Below are 21,263 nucleotides of genomic sequence, written 5' to 3'. Positions count from 1 at the left end.
CTTTCTTACCTCCATGCGGCCCTCCTGCTCCAGCGGCTTCATCCCTGCGAAGATGTCCGGCTCCTCCTCCTGGTGGCCCTCGGCCAGCTGTCTGTCGGCTCCCTCCTCTGAGGCAGCACTCAGGTAGTACGCCTGGTAGTCGTCCTCACCCACAGGTTCTGCTTCTGCAGCTCCACCTGCTGCCTCTGCTGCTTGATTAGCTGCACCCCCGCTCCCTGCTGCTGCTGCTCCAGCGGGCCCCGCCTCTCTGCGGCCCCGTGCAGGCTTGGCTGAGTTCTGAGTGGAGCCTGATCTGGCTGTAGCGATTGAGGTGGAAGGCTGGTTACTACCAGCCGAGTCTCCATCTTCATCTTTGTTATGGACCGGCTCCACCTCCTGCTCTGCGTCCTTTTCTGCAGCGCTGGGCATGTCCATCACAACCACCACCGTCTCTTTGGGGGGGAAGCAGGGGGGAGCTGGCTCTGCAGCAGGATGTGCAGCCGAGGCATGGCTCACTCGCTTTGTTTCAAATATCTTACTCCCCCCGTTGCTGTTACTGTACTTGCGTGAGTCTCGGAGCAGTGTCAGCATCTCAGGTGGAGGGGGGAGAAACTCGAAGGTGTTGCTCGCCTCGGCCCCCAGGGCCAGACTGCAGCCATCATCCAGGCTGAGCTCGGCCAGGTCCGGCTCCAGAGAGCTGTCCTCACTGCTGGTTCTCCGCTTAGCACTGGCGTGCTTACCACCTCCTACCCCGCCCCCTCCCACAGGACCTCCTACAGAGGCCCCCTTCCCACCTCCCTGTGTTAGTTTCAGCTTCCCCCCAGAGGAGGAACCCGGCCCCTTGTACATGCACTTCCCTCCTCCATCTTCCAGGGACAGAGAGACACCCCCACCCAGACGGACCAGCACACCCCCCCCTCCGCTCACTGACAGCCCCTTCCTCTTGGTCAGTAAGGTCTCCTTGGGTCGTACTGCCACCTCCTGTTGGGACGGGTGACCTCTGCCTTTAAAATCTCCAGCTGCTCCGCTTTCAGTTCTCCCCCCCGCCCCTGCTTCGGGAGCTTCTGCCCCAGCTCCTGCAGCAGCTTTGACCCCTCTCTGGTGTAGCACTGCCCTGGACCAGCAGAAGGTGGCGCCCTTCTTATCAGCGCTGCAGTAGGTGATGCCCTCCAGCGGGTAGGCCACCTCCCAGTTGAAGTAGCAGGACTCCACGGCGGGCTTGAAGCCCTGGAACAGTTTATCCAGAGACTTGCGGTGTTGTCCTCTCTTCACGATCTCAATGACCTTCAGGTGCCACTGCTTCAGTTGCACGGCCAGCTCCAGACGCCTGGAACAGAGCAGAATAGTCTCTATGTGATGTCAATGCAATCATTAGGTGGTGGATGCATGGACAGCCAGTCATATGCACATTCTCACCTGCAGGGGCTCATGGTGGGGTCAAGCACCGCCAGTCTCCATAGCACCACCATCTCGTCACACATGCTGGCACAGGCGTGAGCCGCCACCTCCGATTGGCCGTTGCTGCGCCCGGTGTGGCCACTGGCACTGCTGTGGGACGCTGAGGTTCGAACACTGTACCACCAGCTGATGATCTGAACACAGAGCCACAGAGGTCAGGATTAATGCCAGCACATTTCATCAGCATACATTTTTTTCATCAATGACATCATGCATCCCCGGTGTTACCGCTCTCCCACTCTTCTACAGGAAGCTTATGGTCTTTTTCATGTCCCCCCTATCATTGTAAAGGCTCATAGCGTGGTTGCTATCCTTCAGCAGCAGCAGGTGCCGTCATGGTCAGGATGTACCTGTTCGTAGGTGAGGCACTGCTCAGTCAGAATCTCCAGCAGGGGGGCAGCATTGCTGTCTCGTCTCTTGAACATCTCTCTGACGATGGACAGAAGGTTCCAGATGCCTTCTGGCTCTCGTCCCCTCAGAGGTCGCAGGAGACACGCCCATTCAGCAGCGGCGGGCGGCTCCGTGGACGACAGGTACATGGAGTTCACATCACTGTGGGTCACAAACACACACCACGAACGGAAGTAAAACTGCAGAAGAGATGAAGTAAGAATAGTACTGCACAATCTATGCAGATAAGAATGAAGAAATACTGATCAGCCAGGCGGAGTATAGCTAGCAACACGTGTGTGAACAGGATGAGTGATGTGTTTGAATGTACTCCTGATGTTTAGAATATTCCTAAAGCCTTTAAGGAAATGGATGAGGGAACATAACGTTAGATGAGTAGTGTGTACCTGAAGACGACAGGAGAGGGCCCACAGAACTTGTGCAGAGTCTTTTTGATGTTGTCGCTGAGGGTGGACTCATCCAAATACCAGGTGCTCTGGTCAGACGCTGAAGGGCCTGCTGTCGGGTCTACACACACACACACACACACACACACACACACACACACACACACACACACACACTTTAGTGTAGTTAATTTTACTTTAATTACATTGCTGCAAGTTATTAACTGGAGAAGAAAACCTCCTCTTTCCTCAGTTCACAGCTACATTTTGTTGATTAAAAATATCTCTGAGATAAGTTACTATCCAACACTCCACTCTCTATGGAAACCATAGAGACCATAGAATGAACTGACACTTCCTCTCCACATAAGTAACATCACTGCCATCTAGCTGCGGATGATTGGATCTTTTCGGCTGAAAGCAGTTCACTTGCTGAGCTTGATCAAAGGATGAAATCCCGTGGTGAGAAAATGAAGCATGCTCTCTGGCAAGGTTTGCCACTCTGAACGCTCTGTACCTGGAGCTCCACACACGGTGTTGATGGCAGTAGACTGAGAAGACAGCAGCTCATCCAGCAGCCGCTGAGCAGTGGGGAGAATCTGGATAAACAAAACTGAATGAATACCAGGTCTACTTTTTCAAATCTATGTATGTGTTCGTCAGAGATATTATACTTTCAATTTGTTCAATAGTTTGGGTTTTGTGTCAACAACGGCTTCAGAACATGGACAGTACCTGCTGAGGCAGCTCACTGATGAGGTACTGAGCAAACTTCTGCAGCTGGTCCCTCTGCAGCCGGGACAGAGACTCAGAGACAGGAGCCCTCAGACACACTGCTGATGCCTACACACACACACACACACAGTTTTTTTGATGCTCATGAGAAGAGACTAATCCTTGAGTGTCTGAGGACGATGCTGAATGAATCATTTGTTTGGTTTTACTGGGATAAAACGACATCACTTGATAGAATGGAGATGTGAAACGGTAAAATACATTTCGTTCGTGTGGACATAAACTCACATTATGGATCCTGAAGAGGCAGAGTGCCACCACATGGGCACACCATTTGGCTCCAGCACCACAGGTGCAGCTGCAGGAAGTGATGCGGCAGCGATCAAACATGACCGCCACATTGTAGGCGCCTTTGGACTGCCCCGACTGGTTGGACACCACTGTAGCACTGAGATGGAAGCCTAGGACAGACGGACAAACACAGAATTAGAGCAGACGACAGGGAAGGGCTGAACCAAGAAACAAAACAATATATTACCGGTCTTTATATTATCCAAGGCATTTAGACCTAATGTACATTGTAGGTGTTTAATTACTTCTAAATATATGTGTAATGTACTCGGGCTTATTTAGATATAATGGAAGTGAATACAGGATACTCGCGCCGTATGTCAGGCATGTCCAAAGTCCGGTCCGGGGGCCAATCACGGCTCGCAGTCAGATTTAATACAGCCCGCAGCTTCGGCCTTATTATGTATTATTATGGCCCGCTAGCTGGTTGCCGTACAGAAAGGACGGGGAATTGACAAGTGTAGCGATGGCAATTGAACCCGGGGGTTTTTGTGTTAGCCTTTTCTGTTAAAGACGCTGTACTTTTGTTTGCAGAATTGTGTTTTTATAGTTGCTCACGCCTGCCTAAGTGGCTTATATCTGGTTACATTGCCATTTGGAAAATAAAGATAATTGTGAAAATGAAAGTTGTTAAACAACAGTGTATTTATACGTTACCTTTAGGTTTTAAAAACATCAGAAGGTACTATTGGCCCCCGGGCATATTCACATGATCAAATCTGGCCCTTTTTGAAAAACGTTTGGACACTCCTGGTGTATGCTGAGTGTTAGTGTCTTTTTTGACAATACCAAAGACACACTTCCATCAGGTATCATTTGTTACAAATACATCCTCACACACATTTGTGCCATTAGTCTCAGTAACAGTAGTTTCTATCTGAAGATGATCAACGTTTGACATGTGAGTTGACTCTGTAGTGCCTGCATCAGTGGTGGGCTCAATGTGAAGTAGATTGTACCAGTTGTTGTATTTACCTGTAGCTTTGCCTGCTCATCCTAAGAATACCTGTGCCCCTTTTTCTGTATTTCACAACTTGTCCTGTTTTTAGACGGACATCAGTTTCCTGCCCTGTACCTCTGTGTGTCTCTGTATTGTCATTGGTGTGTTGCTCTGCTTCATTTTCAGTTTCTTCTGTATCCTTTATGTTATTGTCAGCAATCTCCTGTCCTTGCTCAATGTCTCCTGTCCTCGTTTTCTGTATTCACTTTTCTCAGTCTGAGATGATGCACCGTAATGCAGGTCCCTCCATGTCTGACAGACACCACTGCACCATCCTGACCGATGACAACTCCTGGTCCTTTCCACTCTGGACAATCCATTCGCTTATATTCCCTATTTGTAAAGCGACCTTGGGTACCATGAAAGGCGCTATATAAAGTTATTATTATTATTATAGTACACTCTGTTGCCCGTTTCATATTTCTCATCTGTGGGACGTAGTTGTTTCCGTAGTGCTCTCCGTATCCTTTCTGAACATTCTGCTTCTGTAAATGCCTTCCTTGATGCATGTAAAGCAGAGATGTGTTTTGCCACCTATTTTTGTTGTGCCCTCTAAAGCTTGGGGTTTATCGGTTAGCACAGAGGGCAGGTTAGGATTCTGTCCAAACACCAACTGATGTGGGCTGTAGCCATGGACATTTTGCATGGTGTTCTTTGCCACGAGAGCCCAATCCAGTGCAGTGTTCCAGTCACAATCGTTACTTGTCTTCACTTTCATTAGGATCTCAGTAAATGTTTGGTTGTGTCTCTCCAGAAGCCCATTGCTCCACGGGCTATCTGCAGCTGTTGTCTTTATTTCTATGTTAAAGTGTTCTGCAATATCTCTCACTTCATCATTGTTAAACTCTCCCCGATTATCACTGAACAGTTGCTGGGGTGGACCATGTACACTTATCCAGTCATGGACAAAGTGCTTCACTATTTCTGATGATGTCTTTGTGTTCAGAATGCTGCCTGCACTAAACCGTGTGAACTGGTCAGTAATAGGAAGATACCACACACCTGGTTCTAGTTCATGAAGATCTACAGCCATGGTCTCATTGCACCGAGATGCCAGTGGTAGGCCAACAGCAGGCTTTGGTTTAGTCTTACTGTATCTCTGACATACATCACATTCATTAACCATCTTCTGTAGGATGACGTTACATTCGGTATCTTTGTTACCTGAGCTGTTTAGCAGCCTCTGCAGTCTGTCAGCAGAAGCATGACCAAATTGTTTATGAAGCTTCATCAGGACTTTGTGTGTTTCTGCTTTATTCATTTCTTCTGAGATTGTCAATATTTGATCTTGACTCTCACTTTCTTCATGCCCATTTTGTTTTTTCTTTTGAGTGACATCCTCAGCAGTTGCCAAGACCTGGTCATCACACTGAATGTTTTTCCTTTCATTGTCCAAAATGTTCACACAGTAACGTCCTGAGCTTGTGAAGTCAAGTTGTACAGGTTTGTTAAACATCACTGCTTCGTCATTTTCCATGTTCAGCACTGTCCCTGCTCTTTCCATGGAGGCTTTGCTCAAAAGCAGTGGAATGCAAGCTGGTACTACTTCAGTTTCAATATGACACTTAGTCTGTACAATTTCTGCAGGTATTTTCAGTTTCCTGGTGGAGTAGACCACTTTTCCATCTCCAAACTCAAAGGGTCTATGACTGAGTGTTTCTGTCTTCCTCAAACCCTTTATCTCTTTCTGGTTTAGTTCAGTGATGTAGCCATCTAGCCACTCCTCACCACACACAGTACGTGTGCATGCAGTGTCTATTATAGCTGAGCCAAAACGCATGAAGATGGCTTCAGTGGATGACTCTTTTGCATACAGAATGATGTTGCACTGTCTTCAGTCAGTTTCACTTGCTCACCTCTGTGTGGACAGTCCTTAGCCCAGTGGAATGTGCTTTGACACACAGCACACTTTGATCTGTGACCGTACCTGTCCAGCGGGTTTGTGCCAGGCAGTGGCGACTTTTGTTGATCATTTTGGGTCCATGACTTTCCTCTCTGTCCTCTCTGCTCCGTTATATATGCCGTTTCCTGGTTAATTCCCATTGTTGGAGATATTAAATCTTTACCTCCAAAAACACTCTTCAGCGCTGACTTCATCGACGCAAAAGTCAGATCGTTACATGCTGTCAGAGCTAACCGGCGGTCTTGTATATCCAAGCATGCAGTGTCCAGCAGTTTAAAGGCTAATACTGCTCATACTGCTAATCAGGGAGTTACATCTGATACTTGCGCATCCGAAAGTATCGTTGCTCAAAATCAATGATATAGTCCGCCATCGATACTTTATGGTCTCTCACAATCCGGTCAAAGCTCGAGTAAGCTTCATATGTTCGGTCTTTTTCTTCGTTGAGAAATAAACCATCGAGTTTTGCAAGTAAAGTGCCCGTGCCAGTGTTCTTATTCAAATCATCGACCGGTATTTCCATCCCTTGATCTTCCCGAAAGTGCCAAAGCCACAGCAAGCGCTTGCTTGTTTTTTTTCAAGTTCGGTAACTCTGGTCCAAATTGTGACTTCATTCTTCCAACTTTCATACGGCTTCACTTCATCAAAGGTTGGCGGGACTCTGTAGTTGCTAGCCATCCTCTGCTACCTATGTTACTCGACAAGAATACAACTTTTGTAGTTAAACAACAACTCCTATATTGAGCCATAGTTCACTCCAAGCTCCAAGCGCAACCACCAACCACCAACTTCCTGTTTATTTCACAATAAGAGCCCCTACTTCCTTCTACTATGTCAACTCTTATACAGGCATTTATATGTAGTTATGTGAACATAATTTAAACTATGTAAATATAAGCATGTTAACCCTACCATGTAGAAAGACGTTCACGCACTATAGAGACGCCCAATATGCTGAACTGAATGAGATTGTCAATGGCCAGAGAAAGCCATGGAGATTTATTGCTAACGTATTTTTTATTGTTAATGTATTCCTCGTTTATATCTGGATGCCTTTGTTTTGCTATACAATGCACTCTTCAGTAATATCGAAAGCACTTCATATTGTTACACTGTTGTACTTTTTGGAGGAAGCCAATACTTGAAGTACAGTATATCTACCAGTTGTCTGAAGTTGTGCAACAGGTTTTGTTTTTGAATTTGCACTACAAAGAGTGTATGTATGTGTATTTTTGGTACAGTGCTTAACAAGCATCATTTCATTTAGCGTAGTGAAGGCCTGTTGAGGGGCAATAGATATCAAACGTTCCAAAACATCTATTGTGTGATTTTCATCGATGCACGATATAAACATAGTCATTATAATATCTACAATAATGAATGACATTTGATTGGAGACTCGTCTCACTTGGCCCACAGCAACAGTAGCATAGTTTAGATTTGTGCACATTGTTTCTGTTAGTGATGAATTGTATTAAGTGTCCACTTCATTATAATCTTCACATTTATCATAAATAATTGCACATGTATTTTCAGTTCCGTTAAATAGGGGTGGAGGTGGGGTCCAATTCCTTGACACATTTAAAAATGTACTTGAAAGTAACGCAATAGATACTTTCCACAGTAACTAGTTACTTTTATCATTTGTAACTGAGTAACTCATTTAGTTACTATTTGGGAGAAGTAACTAGTTACTGTAACTAATTACTTTTTCAAAGTAACTTGCCCAACACTGCAAAAGAGATGGACAATAAAGTATTCTGAATCTCAATCTGTATCCAGGTAGACTCTGCAACAGGAATGAGAGCTGAAAACACCCACCGATCTGCAGGGGGTCTTTGACAGCTCGGATCCTGTAGAGCTGCTCTCCACGTTGGAATTCATCCGGACTTCCATTAGCCAGGCACGAATATAACCTGCAGCAGGGGGAAAGAGAGACAGAAAGGGGAGTGTGAGTTTCATCAACCGAAACATCACTAAGAACAGACCATGAAACATACATGGCTGGACTGGATAAGTCCAGACAGACAGAAAAAGCATTCAGTTATCTGGACGGAACATTACTATAAACTTCTCTAGGTGCACATGAATCCAAACCAAATGAAGTCGAGGGTTCTTTTCATCACAGCAGAGTAAATGAGTTGTAAACCGCTTCAGTTAATGGGTAACACTTATACATGGCTCTTCAAATGTCAACAGTTGCCAGGATTGTCAAAAAGCATATCCCCAATGAGAGGCCAAGAACAGAACCCGGGGATCAGCACTCTCACCTGATGTCCTCTTCATTCTCAGGGAAGCTCCAGTAGGCGATGCGGAGCTGGAGCTGCTCTGGGACAGGGGGGTAGACCTTTTCCACCACCTCAAATGGGATGTGGAACGCTACCTGCTTCGCTGACAACTCCACCAGAGGAATCACCTGACCATCTGAGGAAGAGAGGAGAGGAAGATCAGCTCCATCAGCCTCGGGGAAACAAAGCTGCAGCTAGTGCTTCACTCACTGCTATCACTGTCCTAAAGCTGCCTGATGGACTCCCTGACAGGAGGGCAGAAAGATTAACTGAACAGGTCCAACAGTGGCAGTCTGTTTCAGTGTGTTGGCTGTGATCACAGTAAACAAGACGTCAATCTACATTAATAAAGCTAAAAACAAAAATAACAGCAACAACAAAAACAAGAATGTATTAATAATAATAATAATAGTCTCATTTTACAAATGGCCAAAATATCCTCAATATTTCACTCAAAGAAAGAGAGTGCCCTCTTAATGGTTCTCAAGAGAAACTACAGGTTTTCTTGACCTCAGACAGCTCCATATTATTTTCAGAGTCAGTTTTGGCAAGGTCCCTTTCTATTTCGTTAAGTTATTGTGTTATTATGCCTTATTAAGCAGGTCTAGGTTGATCATCATAACCACCTTCATTATCCACAACATGATGACAAAGAAAAGAGTGTGTTTGAGATGGAACAGGGGTGCTGTTCCAGTAAACCCAATTTTAGACCAAGTCTGATTGTTCTCTGTGTTTGGGCCCAGTCTGAAAGTTATTGGATCTGCTTTCAATCTGGTTTCTTTGTTTTCAAAATGCATTTATGCATAATGCATGTCAGCTATAGTTTCACAGATAGGTTTTCAGAGTGAAAAGTGCAGAGAAAGATCTGCAAAATCATCACTATGTTCTGTGTGTGTGTGTGTGTGTGTGTGTGTGTGTGTGTGTGTGTGTGTGTGTGTGTGTGTGTGTGTGTGTGTGTGTGTGTGTGTGTGTGTGTGTGTGTGTGTAAAAGGTCATTTGTGCTGAATTAAGGCCTCTGGTGATCTCCCTCATCAGAGGCCTTAATTCGGGCAAAATATCCAACCACACTGAGCCGTTAACTTTGACATGCTGGCCACATTACAGTATTGGTATATGGTGAGAAACTGGGACAGTCTGACTGTCAAGAGCTGAAACCTGTAGAGAAGGGAGTTGCTGGGTAGTAACAGAGCCCATGTTGGTAGCCTATGACTGGCTGCTGCAGCTGAATGACAGCCAGCTGTCCACCAATCAGATGCAAGTACAGAGGGAAGCCACTGACAGCTGTTCCTGTGTAGCTGCTGGCAGTGAGCTGAGGACTCACTCTCCACACCGGCTCACCAGTTGAATCTTGGACAGATAACAATGAAATTTAAGGTGCTGCAAACTCCAGCAGGTAGAATTTAATGATTTGACTTATAAGCTAACAATTTAAATGTCATGTTTTATTACAATATCTACATTTTAAAATGTATTACCCGATTAATATATATATCAATTCATTTGAACCAAATACAAATCAAGAACCTGCTACCTTATTTTGTATTTTACTCAATCCGTCATGTTATTTGCAATAAAACTGGAAATGGCTACACTATCACTGCAGTAATGTGCATTTTAAATGTTTGGGTTAGGTTTGTTATGTCACTTTAAACCAATTTCACACATAGAAACACATTCTGCATGGTATCTATACATCGTGCTTGTTTGCAAACAAAAAGTGAACCGCAGTAATGCTGCTCCTGTCGTGTTGACAAACTGCTCCAGAAAAAAGTGCCATCCTTTATGTTCAGCACAACCAATTTCCAGGGGCACCACCTGTCGGGTTTGATGAGGGAGGTGTGATACGTCACATTAGAGAAACTCTCTCCCTCTATGTAAAGGTTGAACATACTCTGGCACTTGACTGCTAATAAATCGGATTCTGAGGTTACGCCACTCACATCTAAACACTAAGACGACATGTTTTAGCTACAATGAGCCCAGTTACTTGGGTCAGTCACGCAAACGTCTCCATAATGTCACTGGAGATGAATGAGTGCCGTCAATATATTAAGTAGAATTCAAATCTATAGAGGGTTGATGTCCGGGACGAGTGACAGCAGCAGGCTAACCCTTCAACACCTTTATATTTCACTCAGCAGCTACGTATACTGCTTTGGCTTTTAACATAGCAACAGTTTACTTTGTCGATGGATGTTAGCCTCATTAGCATCATCATTTTCCTGTGATGAAGTATACCCACAGATGTACAGCTATTCGCTGACGGGTCACATTTATTAGGAATTCCATCCTCTCTGCGGACGGCCTGAGAACACAGATCTTTTACCGCCCTTTTTCCTAACTGTTAAAGAGAACATCGTAACTATGGATCTACTTCTTATCATATCATTATTTCACCCAACCAATAACTTGGCTGAAATTACCTTCTTATTACAGACGTATCAGAATCTGCAGTGATGTCAGCTGCTATGTGTCAGAAAAGTTAAGCATACACAGAAGAAAAAGTATATGAACCAACATACTGTTATCTGAAACCCTATAGTAATTTGAATAGAAACTACGCTCTCTTTCATAACTTGGCTCGCCCACTCCTCATATTTAGAGATTATGGCCCCGATTGAGACTAAAAACAGTGATTGTTTTGAGTTACCGCTATGAATAAATACAACCCTTTGTATTTTGTTACTACAGTAGTATACAGCTTTAGTTTCTTCAGAGTAGGTAACCCTTTCACCAGTCAGCCAATCATGGAGCTTTCCTTCAATATGCCATGCATATGACCTGATGAAGACCCACAGTATGTACCTGCCCACACTATTCCCATTCCCCTCCCCCAAGAGCTCTTTCAGCTGCTCAGCAGATGGTCCGGAGGCTCTGCACACACCTGTCCCTGCTATGTTGTACCTGTGATGCTCCCTATGCGTTAGAGGAGTTGAAACCATTGCTTGTGGCTCATTATCTTTTTTTTCCATTTGGCATCACAGTAAAGTAGGCTGTCCAGATAAAGCCCCTCATGGCTAATGTTTACTTTGTCATATCGGGCTGTATAAATCACAACGAGTTGACCTAACATTTTTTCTTATTTTCCCCAGGTCAACCGACACCTCCAAATTCGCTACACCTCTCTGTTCCTCCATGGGCCTGCAGATAACAAGGCACCCGTTGAGCTTCCGTATGATACAAAGCGGGGGTATTTCATGATGTAAATAGATTATTGCATCGCTGTTTTTAAAATCTTCTGCTCCGGTTCAGTGTTTCCTCTGTTTCAACTGTGCTGCTAGCATTTTGCCACTCATACACAGCAGACCCAGAAGACAGAGTGAAGGCAACAGCGCGAACAAATGCGCATTCATTCAAAATCCAAAACCTTCCTGCATGGCGGTGCCGAGCTGTGGGTGTATGTTTGTAACCACTGTGAAACAGTCACAAAATAATGTTTTACTCTTCCAATTCACTGCCTTCCACTCGCTAAGGCTATCCATTTCTTAAATTCAAACTCTAGCTCCACCACTGTTGCCCTCTCCCCCCTCTCTATAAGTTGACTCCAGGTCTGTACCACCAGGAAAACTAGAGCTCCGCAGCAGTGAGGAAACACTCTTGTTAAGGCGACTGAGAGCAACAACTGTGTCGGGTTTGTGGAGTAGACCGACTACCCCGGCCCTACAGGAGCTTCACATGTGCTTCCACTTGTGGCAGCCAATGGGCATCACAGTCCTGCTTGGCTCCACAACATCACTACATCATGAATCGTTCAGGCTTCAGGAATGAGTATTGGGCCAAGAGAGATTATGACTTTCATATTACCTGTTCGAAGTTTTAAAGGAGGAGCTTTTGAATACAATCTATAGTAGGTCTGTTATGATTTGTTTCACTTCCTATAACTAGCTCTGAGGCAGCTAACAATGCATCATTAAAACGGCACTTTTTTATTAAAGCATATATTTACATTTTATTTGTCAATGTGGTTAAAGGAGGTTGGTGAAAAAGTGAATCTGTGATTTATATATACACACCAAGCTGTGAAAAATAAACAAGAACAATTGGTATAAGCGATTATGGCTCATTGACAATGTTCAATCAGTTTCCGCCTAAAAAACATGATCAGATCATCTCTACTTTTACTCTCAAGCTCATCAAGACCCAGGCCAAGTAATCTTATCTCGCTTGCCACCTGCTCACTAAAGGATGAAATTAAAGGGGGTTGGGCCCTGAAGTTAGCAACACTTAAGATGAATTAAACCAAGTCCGTGCTGCTACTTCTCAAACTGATCTCAAACATGTGGCCCGCTCAAATCTGAAGGAAATGTACAGTACATCCTTATCATCGCGGAGCAACTGACAGATAAGTCCTTGGTGCACACAGCAACATGTGCACAATTTCCTGTACTCTTCTGTCTGTGGTTTTAAATATTGCAGTGAGTTTAAATCTGTGGAGCCACAGGCAACAGATGTTCACTGCAGTTTGGATAAACCTCCAGCATAACCCTTTCAGACTCCAGCCTCTGTTATGCAGCCCCCAGTGAGGAGGAGGGTTGTGATGGAGTGTCGGCTGACACGCGATTATCCGTTCATATAGACCCCCCCCCACCCCGCACAGGCTTGACCACTGTCTGAGTTAATGAGGTAATAGAAACAGTTTTAAAACAACAGGCTCAATGACCTATGCAGGGCATGTTGCATGTTTCGGAGCCATACAGAATAGCAAACACACCGATCACTGAAACACTGAAACATGGAACAGGAGGGGTTGTTTGTATCCCAGGGGATTAACAATAGGCGGCACAACATTTTGGACCAGGAAGTACGTTTAAAACTGCATGTGAGATGACACCTGGACTTTATACCACACACATTCATAACTATGGCTGTACATCTATGACAATGCATACAACATTATATCCTTGATACTTTGTGCTCCCTTCTTAAGCACATTGTTGCTAACTTGCTGACTTTTTTCCCCAAAAACTTTTGCAACAGTTTTTGGGTTGGTAAATGTATAAATCTTCCACACATAGTTGACGCCACAATGCAGTAAATAAATATAATTGCTGCTTTTTGCCTCTTTACGTCATTTCCCTTCTACACAGAAACAGGGATCCAACAAATCGTCAATGTAAAGATGATTGCGGTACTGTTAAAGCACAGTTATCATGGGCATTGATTTTATCAGTCTCATATTGTGAGTCACTGTGAGGCCAGCCCTACCTCCGACAGACGCTAAGTGGTCAGGAAACACATCTACCTGTAGCAAGGGGGTTTCACATTCCTCGGACACAAAAACAAATGATTCAAATACAAGGAAAATGGGTATTTCAGATTTTCACTGGAGTATACGTTTGTTGGCCTTCTGAAAGCAAAAAACTGCCGCCATGCTTTTGCTTGAGTCCAAATAAGTTCAGGTACTAATATACACATTTTGCTTTGTATTAACAAAGTCAACTGGTTCAGCTGGACGGCTGAATGCATACAATGCTATCAGCTACAAGTGTTTGCACTACTATCACAGTAACCAGTAAGCCTCTCTCATGTATCACTCCAATTGATCTGTCTTTTAGAATGATATCAAATAACTTTCCTAAGTAGATGTAACATATTTTCTCTGATAGACAATACATGCTACTGTCATTTAATCTTATGTTAACTGACTTCTGTTCTGCACAGTCACTAAGAACAGTCAAACAATATCTAAGTGTTGCAAATATTGTGAAGGTGTGTGTCCAACCTTTGATCTTGACAGTAGGGGAGTTGGGTCCAGCGGATTGCTTCCTCCAGCCCCTCCAGTTCTGACAGAGGCTCTCGGCCTCTGAGATGAAGGAGCACAGAGAGTCTTCTTCAAACCGGTCCGAGTCTTCGAAGGAGAACCTCTCCCCATCCTCCCACTCGGCAAACATCAGTTCCATTACATCAACTTTTTAACGGCCAGGAGTCCAGGGTACTGCAACCTGAGGCCACGGCCTTTCTTCAGAGCAGGAATGAAGGGGAAACCCGCCGGACAGTGTCCAACAGTCGGGGAGAATCAGAGTCTGAAGACTGGGGGAGGGGAGGCCACTAGCAACCAAAACACAGCTGAGAGGCTTACCGCTGGGCCGCACAGCTACATAATACAACTGGCCATGAAGTGATCTCCTCTAAATGTTCTGTAGGGAAATATTCAAAAAAACTACGATTAAAAAGTATCTTCAGGTAAATTCTTCTTTGTTACGATGTGGTTTTTTTTTAAACTTATATAAAGCAAACAACTAGTTATTTAGATGTATCGCAGCTCTGTCCATGCTGCCAGGCTGAGCAGTGGCTCCAGCCTGTGTGAACTGAAGGCCCTGTGCTGTTCACTGACACTACACACTCAGCCAAGTGTTTTTGCCCTCACAAATAAAAAAAGTAACGTTTTACTCTGCAAAACTAAAAATATCCACCCACTAACGGTATGCAGGTATGAAGGCGGGTACAACATATATCTGCCTAGGAATGGCAATGTGATTAAATCTTCAAAAAGTTATTTTCCATCCTCCTCGTCCTCCTCTCTATCCACCAGACTAACCGGGTCTCTCTCTCTACTGTTGTAGCATTAACAGTTACCCAAGTCCTTAACGTGCTTACCCTTATTTCAAAGAGACATGTTTTTTTACTAATCCATGTGAAAAACACACGTAGCGTTAGTATTGCCAGACATCATTGTTCTACATATACTATACATATTATGTGTTATTATGCTGGGCTGCTAATGCAAATAACATTTGCCCGTTAGCTGACAGGCTAATTATGCTAACAGCGGCATACTTTGATAACACAAACGGCTGTCATCGACTGCGAACAACTATATTGAGGTTAAATGTGTTCTGACCCGAGGCCAGCTATGTTAAGAGTGGTTTACATTCGCCCTGCTTCCGTAAACTGCCTTATATTAGTTAAGCCTTGTGCATTAGCACCAGAGAGCTAGCCCCCAATCGGCTAACCTCAGCTAGCTTGAGTAGCTGTTTGTTTACATGTACTAGTGATGCTAACGCTTTAGACCTTTCGAACTCCTCTCTTACATGCTTATTAATATTGCATATCTGCTAGAATTTTGCATTTTCTTAGGCTTCAAACGGTTCATAATCTGCCAATAACCCTCCCCTCCTAGCTCAATGTTGTTCTTTCTTTGTATTAGTATAGGAGCCTCCTCTCTGACGTTTGAAGCTGACAGCGATAAATTCCTCCTTCAGCTTGCTGCACACATCCTGATGAGTCCTTCACATCTCCTTAGCCCGACTGACACCGGCTTTCCTGGCGTCTAATCAAACGTCTCTGCCTCCCAATGACACCGGGATCCCCTGAAGATCTCCCGTATCCCTGTCGCCCAGGCTCTATTACTCTGCCGGTGGAAGATGGCTCACTTCTCGTGCAGCTCCTCCTCCATCAGCTGATCACGGCTTCCGGCTGCCAGCTCTGCACAAGCACTATTTCAGATCATGTCCGCTAAAGTCTTCCCTGCATGTCTATGGTGTAACGTAGAGCGGACTGACAGATTAAACCCGGTGCAGTTGTTGATTTGTATCTTCGGCTTTTCGTTGTGTTCACTTATATGACCTTTTATAACTCTGTGTGCTACATTGGCAACTTGACATGTCTCTCACTATATAAACACAGTAGCTAATCAGCCCAAATAACTGCAAACACCTGTGTTGTGTAAACTCAAGTAACTTAAGCTGTAAAATATTTAGCACAGTATGCTACAATATTTACATTTTAAAATGGTCAAGTAAAGTATAAGTATCTCAAAACTATACTGATACAAAACTTGCAAAAAGTACAGTTACAGTTTAATGCAGTGTGTGAATACTACTGGAGAAAGCCCAGATATAGTAGTAATCAAATGGTTGCTCATAATTCTCCAACATATATGAGTGTTATCAAGCACTTTTGTTAAAGGGGATTTCAAGTCCATAGGAGGTTGATTTTTGAACAAAATCCTGTACAAATTTCAACTTTAAAAACAGTAAATGTAATCCATCCACAACAAGCAAAGGAGCTAAAAAGCTAATTTAGTTTTTTTCAGTTTTTAATGCAGGTCTTCTGTTGTGCGGCTGACACTTTATATGTCAAGATTTGAAGATTAGCGAGCTACAGTCTCCATAGCAGACAAGATCTTCAATAAAACAAAATACTGTGGCGTAAGTCACAGGGATGGGGGTTGTTAAAAAGTCAAATATGACCATAAACAAGGGTTTGAAACAGAAAAAGTTCTCACTGGTGTCCCAGCAAGGAAATCTGGCACATTATAAACACACCTACAGTGCAAGGGTCTCAGGACAGGGACAGACAGATTTTAAAGCCCCATCACACATTGTAATATAGTTTGGGTTATTGTGTTAAATACCAATTAAAATCTTCCTTACTTGACTGCACCACAAAGGCAAATATGAAAGTAAGAAAGTGAGTGCTTCCAGCAGGAAGTGTTGTCAGCATCCAAAGCGACTTACATACATTTCAAACCACAGGAGCAGTTTAGGGTGGACGGTCTTTCCCTGGGACACAAAGACATGCTGACTGCACTGGGACTCGAACCCTGCTCTTCCCTGATCCACAGATCAGCCCACTAACCCACTGCACCACAGCCTCCTTAAAGCCTGTTTAGACTTGTGCAATAAACCTACATCGTGCAGTATAAACACGTGTTTTGCACTTGTACTGTACAATAATAACTTGTATGTGCAAAACAAACAATTTGATAATATATCAACAGCTTAAAGTTGTGTCACTTTTCCTACTCATTCTTTGGCCATAAATGGGTAGTTATTTGTATTTATTTTTATTCTATTACTAATGTGTGCTTTTCCTCTACACTTGCTCTTTAATATTGCTTGCCTTTTTTACCTGCTATGTGACTTTCGCTGTAACACTGTGAATTTCCCCTCTGCAGGACTAATAAAGGAATTCTGATTCTGATTCATCCAACAACAGTTCCTGTTATACCAGTGGAGAAAAATAGACTGCAAAATGCTCAAGCTCAGTAAGTAAGATGTCACCTCAGGGTCACCCCTGTAAAACATTCTAGATGTTTGCAAAAAAACTGCAGATCACTCCACATGTTTCTTAAACCTTTATTTACATGTATGGCAGCCATTCCAGTGTCTGTTGAAGAGAAATGTTGTCAGTGGTTTAGAGAATACAAGAAAACAAATAAAAATCATGTTACTCAAAGACATAAATAGTCATACCAGAGAAACTGACAATGCTGAAGTGGTCTCTTAATTTTTTTCCGGAGCTGTAAGGGTTTTGCCAAGCAGAAAAATAAAGACCTTTTGCAACAAAAAAATATATATATATTTGAGAAGATTCTTTTTTATAAATCGAACATCTCCTTAATGTTATATTTTAGGATTCAACCCAAAGCAACAAACAATGTCAGATCTTAGTTTCCTGTATGATATATGACTAATTGGACTGATTTGGAGGGGAAAAAACTAAGTAGCAAGCTAAGTATTCAAGTATCGTTTAGGTAAATACTACTTAAAGGGAATAGTGCAACGTTTAAAAGTGTTTGGAGACCATTAACTGTTTCTGTGAGGAGTATGAATTTACTAGATGATGAAGAAGAAATAACTCTTTTGTGTTGTAATGGGGGTCTGTGGCTCAGTTGGATAGTGCGCTGATGTTCGGATCAGTCCCACTGCATGTCGTTGTGTCCCTGGGCAAGACACTACTCCCCAAACGTGTGTGGATTGTCCACAGTATGGAATGTATGTAAGATACTTTGGATAAAAGCATCTTACAAGTGGCATGTATGTAACGCGGTTGTTCTTATAAGGTAGAAATGACTAAAGACCTTAGTGAATTATTTTACTGGGCCTCTGTTGTGTTCTTTTGCTATCTGCAGTATTTACAAACTGAACGCTTCCTCACCCTGTTTCACTTGAAAGCAGCATCAGGGAGGTCTGAGTGTCGTCCCCGCTTCATGTTGAGGCAGAACAAACACAATTGTCAGAATCACTTACACTGACACTGTTATAGAGCAGGGATCATGCCGGAAGGTCTGTGAGGGAGTGTTAAGACTTTATTAATTGTTTTGAAACATGTATTTAATTTAATTGACAAAACAATAGGAGGCTTATATTTTGATCAGAGAACAGCCCCTATGTCTGTTAGTGAGGTTAAATGCTGGACAGAATACCCCCAGCAGCATGCTTATTCACAATAGGCCTCATAGAATGTGACCATGTTACATTTACTACATAATAAATTCAGCTTCATAAAGTCAACATTGATGTCTTTTTCCAATACAGAACTTAAAAGAACAAAACACGTACACCATGTATACACTTCAGTTTACACATGCATGGTGTACAGTATTCCATAAAAATACAAATGCATGTCACAATATCAGTACACATCTTGACGTGGGCCCTTTCCAAGACAGCACCCTCCCCTCAAACACACACACACTCACACACACACACACACCCTTATCACATCAGTTTATAATAAACATATTGGAATGTTAATTAAACTAGCATTTGATTCATTTTTCACAGGTTTAGTTTTTACATGGTTCACATTTAACCTGTTTGATTGTAAGTCATGCATTTTAGTGCACTGTAATTCATCTTCTGACCGGACTAGACCAATTCAAATGATACTGTCACAGCAGGTCGGCCTGTGTCTATATTATTTTCTCTATACCATACATCCTCTGTACCTATCAACAAATCGTGGGTGTATTTGTGTATCAATATACTGTGAAATAAATAAGTATTTGATCCCCTGTAGATTTTGTTAGTTTGCCCACTTACAAAGAAATGAAAAGTCTATACTTTTAATGGTAGGTTTATTTTAACAGTGAGAGACGGAATATCAGAAAGAAAATCCAGGAAGGTAGATTAGAACAAATGAACAACTTGATTTGTGTTTAATTGGGGGAAATAAGTATTTGATCCTCTTGCAACCAACAAGAATTATGGCTCCCACGGACCGGTTAAATCCAGTTAGTCCTCTCACTTTAAGAAAGTACTCCTGATGTCAACTCTTTACCTGGATAAAAGACACCTGTCCACAGTCAATAAATCAGATTACAACCTCTCCACCGAGGGCCAGACCAGAGATAGGTCTGTGATCGTGGTGGAACAAGATTGTAGACCGGCACAAGACTGGAATAGAAGACAAGACCACCAGCAAGCAGCTTGGTGAGAAGGAGACAACTGGTTTGATGATTAGAAAATGGAAGAAGCACAAAATGACCATCAATCGCCCTCAATCTGGGGCTCCAACATCTCAGATCTGGCCTCTTGGGGCATCAGTGAACATGAGAAAGGTGAGGGGTCAGCCAAGAACTACACAGGAGGGACTCTTTAAGGATCTGAAGGCAGCTGGGACCACAGTCACCAAGAAAACTGTTGGTAACACACTGCGCCGTAATGGATTACAATCCTGCAGCGCCGCAAGGGCCCCCTGTTCAAGAAGGCACATGTACAGGCCGTCTGAAGTCTGCCAGTGATCCTCTGAAGGATTCAGAGAAGGCTTATGAGAAGGTGATGTGGTCAGATGAGACCAACATCAAGATCTTAGGCATCAACTCCACATGTCGTGTTTGGAGGAAGAGAAATGCTGACTATGACCCCAAGAACACCATCCCCAGCGTCAAGCAGTTTCTCTGCTAAGGGGACAGGGCGATTCACCGCATCGAGGGGATGATGGAGGGGGACATGTACCATAAAATATTGGCTGATAACCTCCTTCCCTCAGCCAGGACCCTGGAAATGGGACATGGATAGGTCTTCCAGCAGGACAATGACCCAAAACATATGGCCAAGGCAACTATGGAGTGGCTAAAGAAGAAGCCCATTAAGGTGATGGAGGAGTCACTCTCCGGACCTCCATCCCATAGAAAATCTGGGGAGGGAGCTGAAGCTGCAAGCTGCCCAGCATCAGCTTCCAAACCTTAAGGATTTTGAGAGGATCTGCAGAGAGGAGAGGACCAAAATCCCTCCTGAGATGTGAGCAAACCTGGTGACCAACTACAAGAAACGTCTGACCTCTGTGCTGTCCAACAAGGCTTTCTCCACCAAGAACTAAAGCATGTTTTGCAAGGGGATCAAATACTTATTTCCCCCAATTAAATGCATATTTATTTATATCTTTTTTTTAATCTACATTTCTGGATTTTGTTTTTAATATTCTGTCTCTCACTGTTAAACTAAACCTACCATAAAAAGTATGGACTGTTAGTTGGCAAACTCACAAAATCAGCAGGGGGTCAAATACTTATTCCCTTCACTGTATTTATGCATGTTGGTTTCTGGAAGATTTTTCCGCTAGTTCAGTGTGGATCAGTTCCAGATCTCTGGCCCTATGATGATCTGTATTGTGCAGCCATAATGTCATTTGCCGATTGTCAAATCGAAAACAAAACATCATTACATGAAGCAACTTTTGAACACATGCTGTGAGGTAATCATTGTTTCTCAAAGTGTGACACCGGCTGTCGCCTGATATAGGAAATGTTTCTACTGTTGACACTGTGAGAATATGATGCACTGACATTTACACACCTTTTGAAGTGATAAGGGAGAAGACAGATGAGCTGCAGAGCCAAGTGTGGGAGACACAGAAGCATGACTAACACACAGACCTGCTACATGCCCTGCACCATCTTAATAACGATATTATCAAAGATGATGTCAGGGCTTTTCTGTTGTTTTACAATTGGTATCACAACAGTCTTAATACTGAGTTCACTTTTTCAAACCGCCTCCTCAAAGTGGTCTAAACAGTGGATC

General features: G+C 43.5%; 1 protein-coding gene and 1 long non-coding RNA gene across 5 annotated transcripts in view; one reads left to right on the top strand and one right to left on the bottom strand.

The window, feature by feature from the left end:
• zswim8 (zinc finger, SWIM-type containing 8) overlaps positions 1-15,880 on the bottom strand; it is a 30,581-nt gene extending 14,701 nt beyond the window's left edge. For all 4 annotated transcript variants that reach the window (XM_063874495.1, XM_063874497.1, XM_063874494.1 and 1 more), the window contains exons 1-10: positions 14,234-15,880; positions 8,494-8,647; positions 8,045-8,139; positions 3,258-3,430; positions 2,970-3,077; positions 2,752-2,833; positions 2,235-2,355; positions 1,788-1,989; positions 1,396-1,571; positions 10-1,306 (exon numbers count right to left, since the gene is read on the bottom strand). In XM_063874495.1, coding sequence (XP_063730565.1) covers positions 10-1,306; positions 1,396-1,571; positions 1,788-1,989; positions 2,235-2,355; positions 2,752-2,833; positions 2,970-3,077; positions 3,258-3,430; positions 8,045-8,139; positions 8,494-8,647; positions 14,234-14,411 — 2,586 coding nt within the window. In that variant the 5' untranslated portion in view covers positions 14,412-15,880. The remainder of the gene's footprint in view (positions 1-9; positions 1,307-1,395; positions 1,572-1,787; positions 1,990-2,234; positions 2,356-2,751; positions 2,834-2,969; positions 3,078-3,257; positions 3,431-8,044; positions 8,140-8,493; positions 8,648-14,233) is intronic.
• LOC134858574 (uncharacterized) lies at positions 9,507-14,866 on the top strand. Its single transcript, XR_010164974.1, has 3 exons — positions 9,507-9,904; positions 11,604-11,713; positions 14,249-14,866. It is a non-coding gene; the product is annotated as an uncharacterized LOC134858574 (long non-coding RNA).
• Positions 15,881-21,263: the final 5,383 nt, after the last annotated feature.

This window comes from Eleginops maclovinus, chromosome 22 (assembly GCF_036324505.1).
Source record: "Eleginops maclovinus isolate JMC-PN-2008 ecotype Puerto Natales chromosome 22, JC_Emac_rtc_rv5, whole genome shotgun sequence".
Lineage (NCBI taxonomy): Eukaryota > Metazoa > Chordata > Actinopteri > Perciformes > Eleginopidae > Eleginops > Eleginops maclovinus.
The sequence above is the reverse complement of the archived record's forward strand: the minus strand, read 5'-3'. Positions and strand labels throughout refer to the sequence as shown.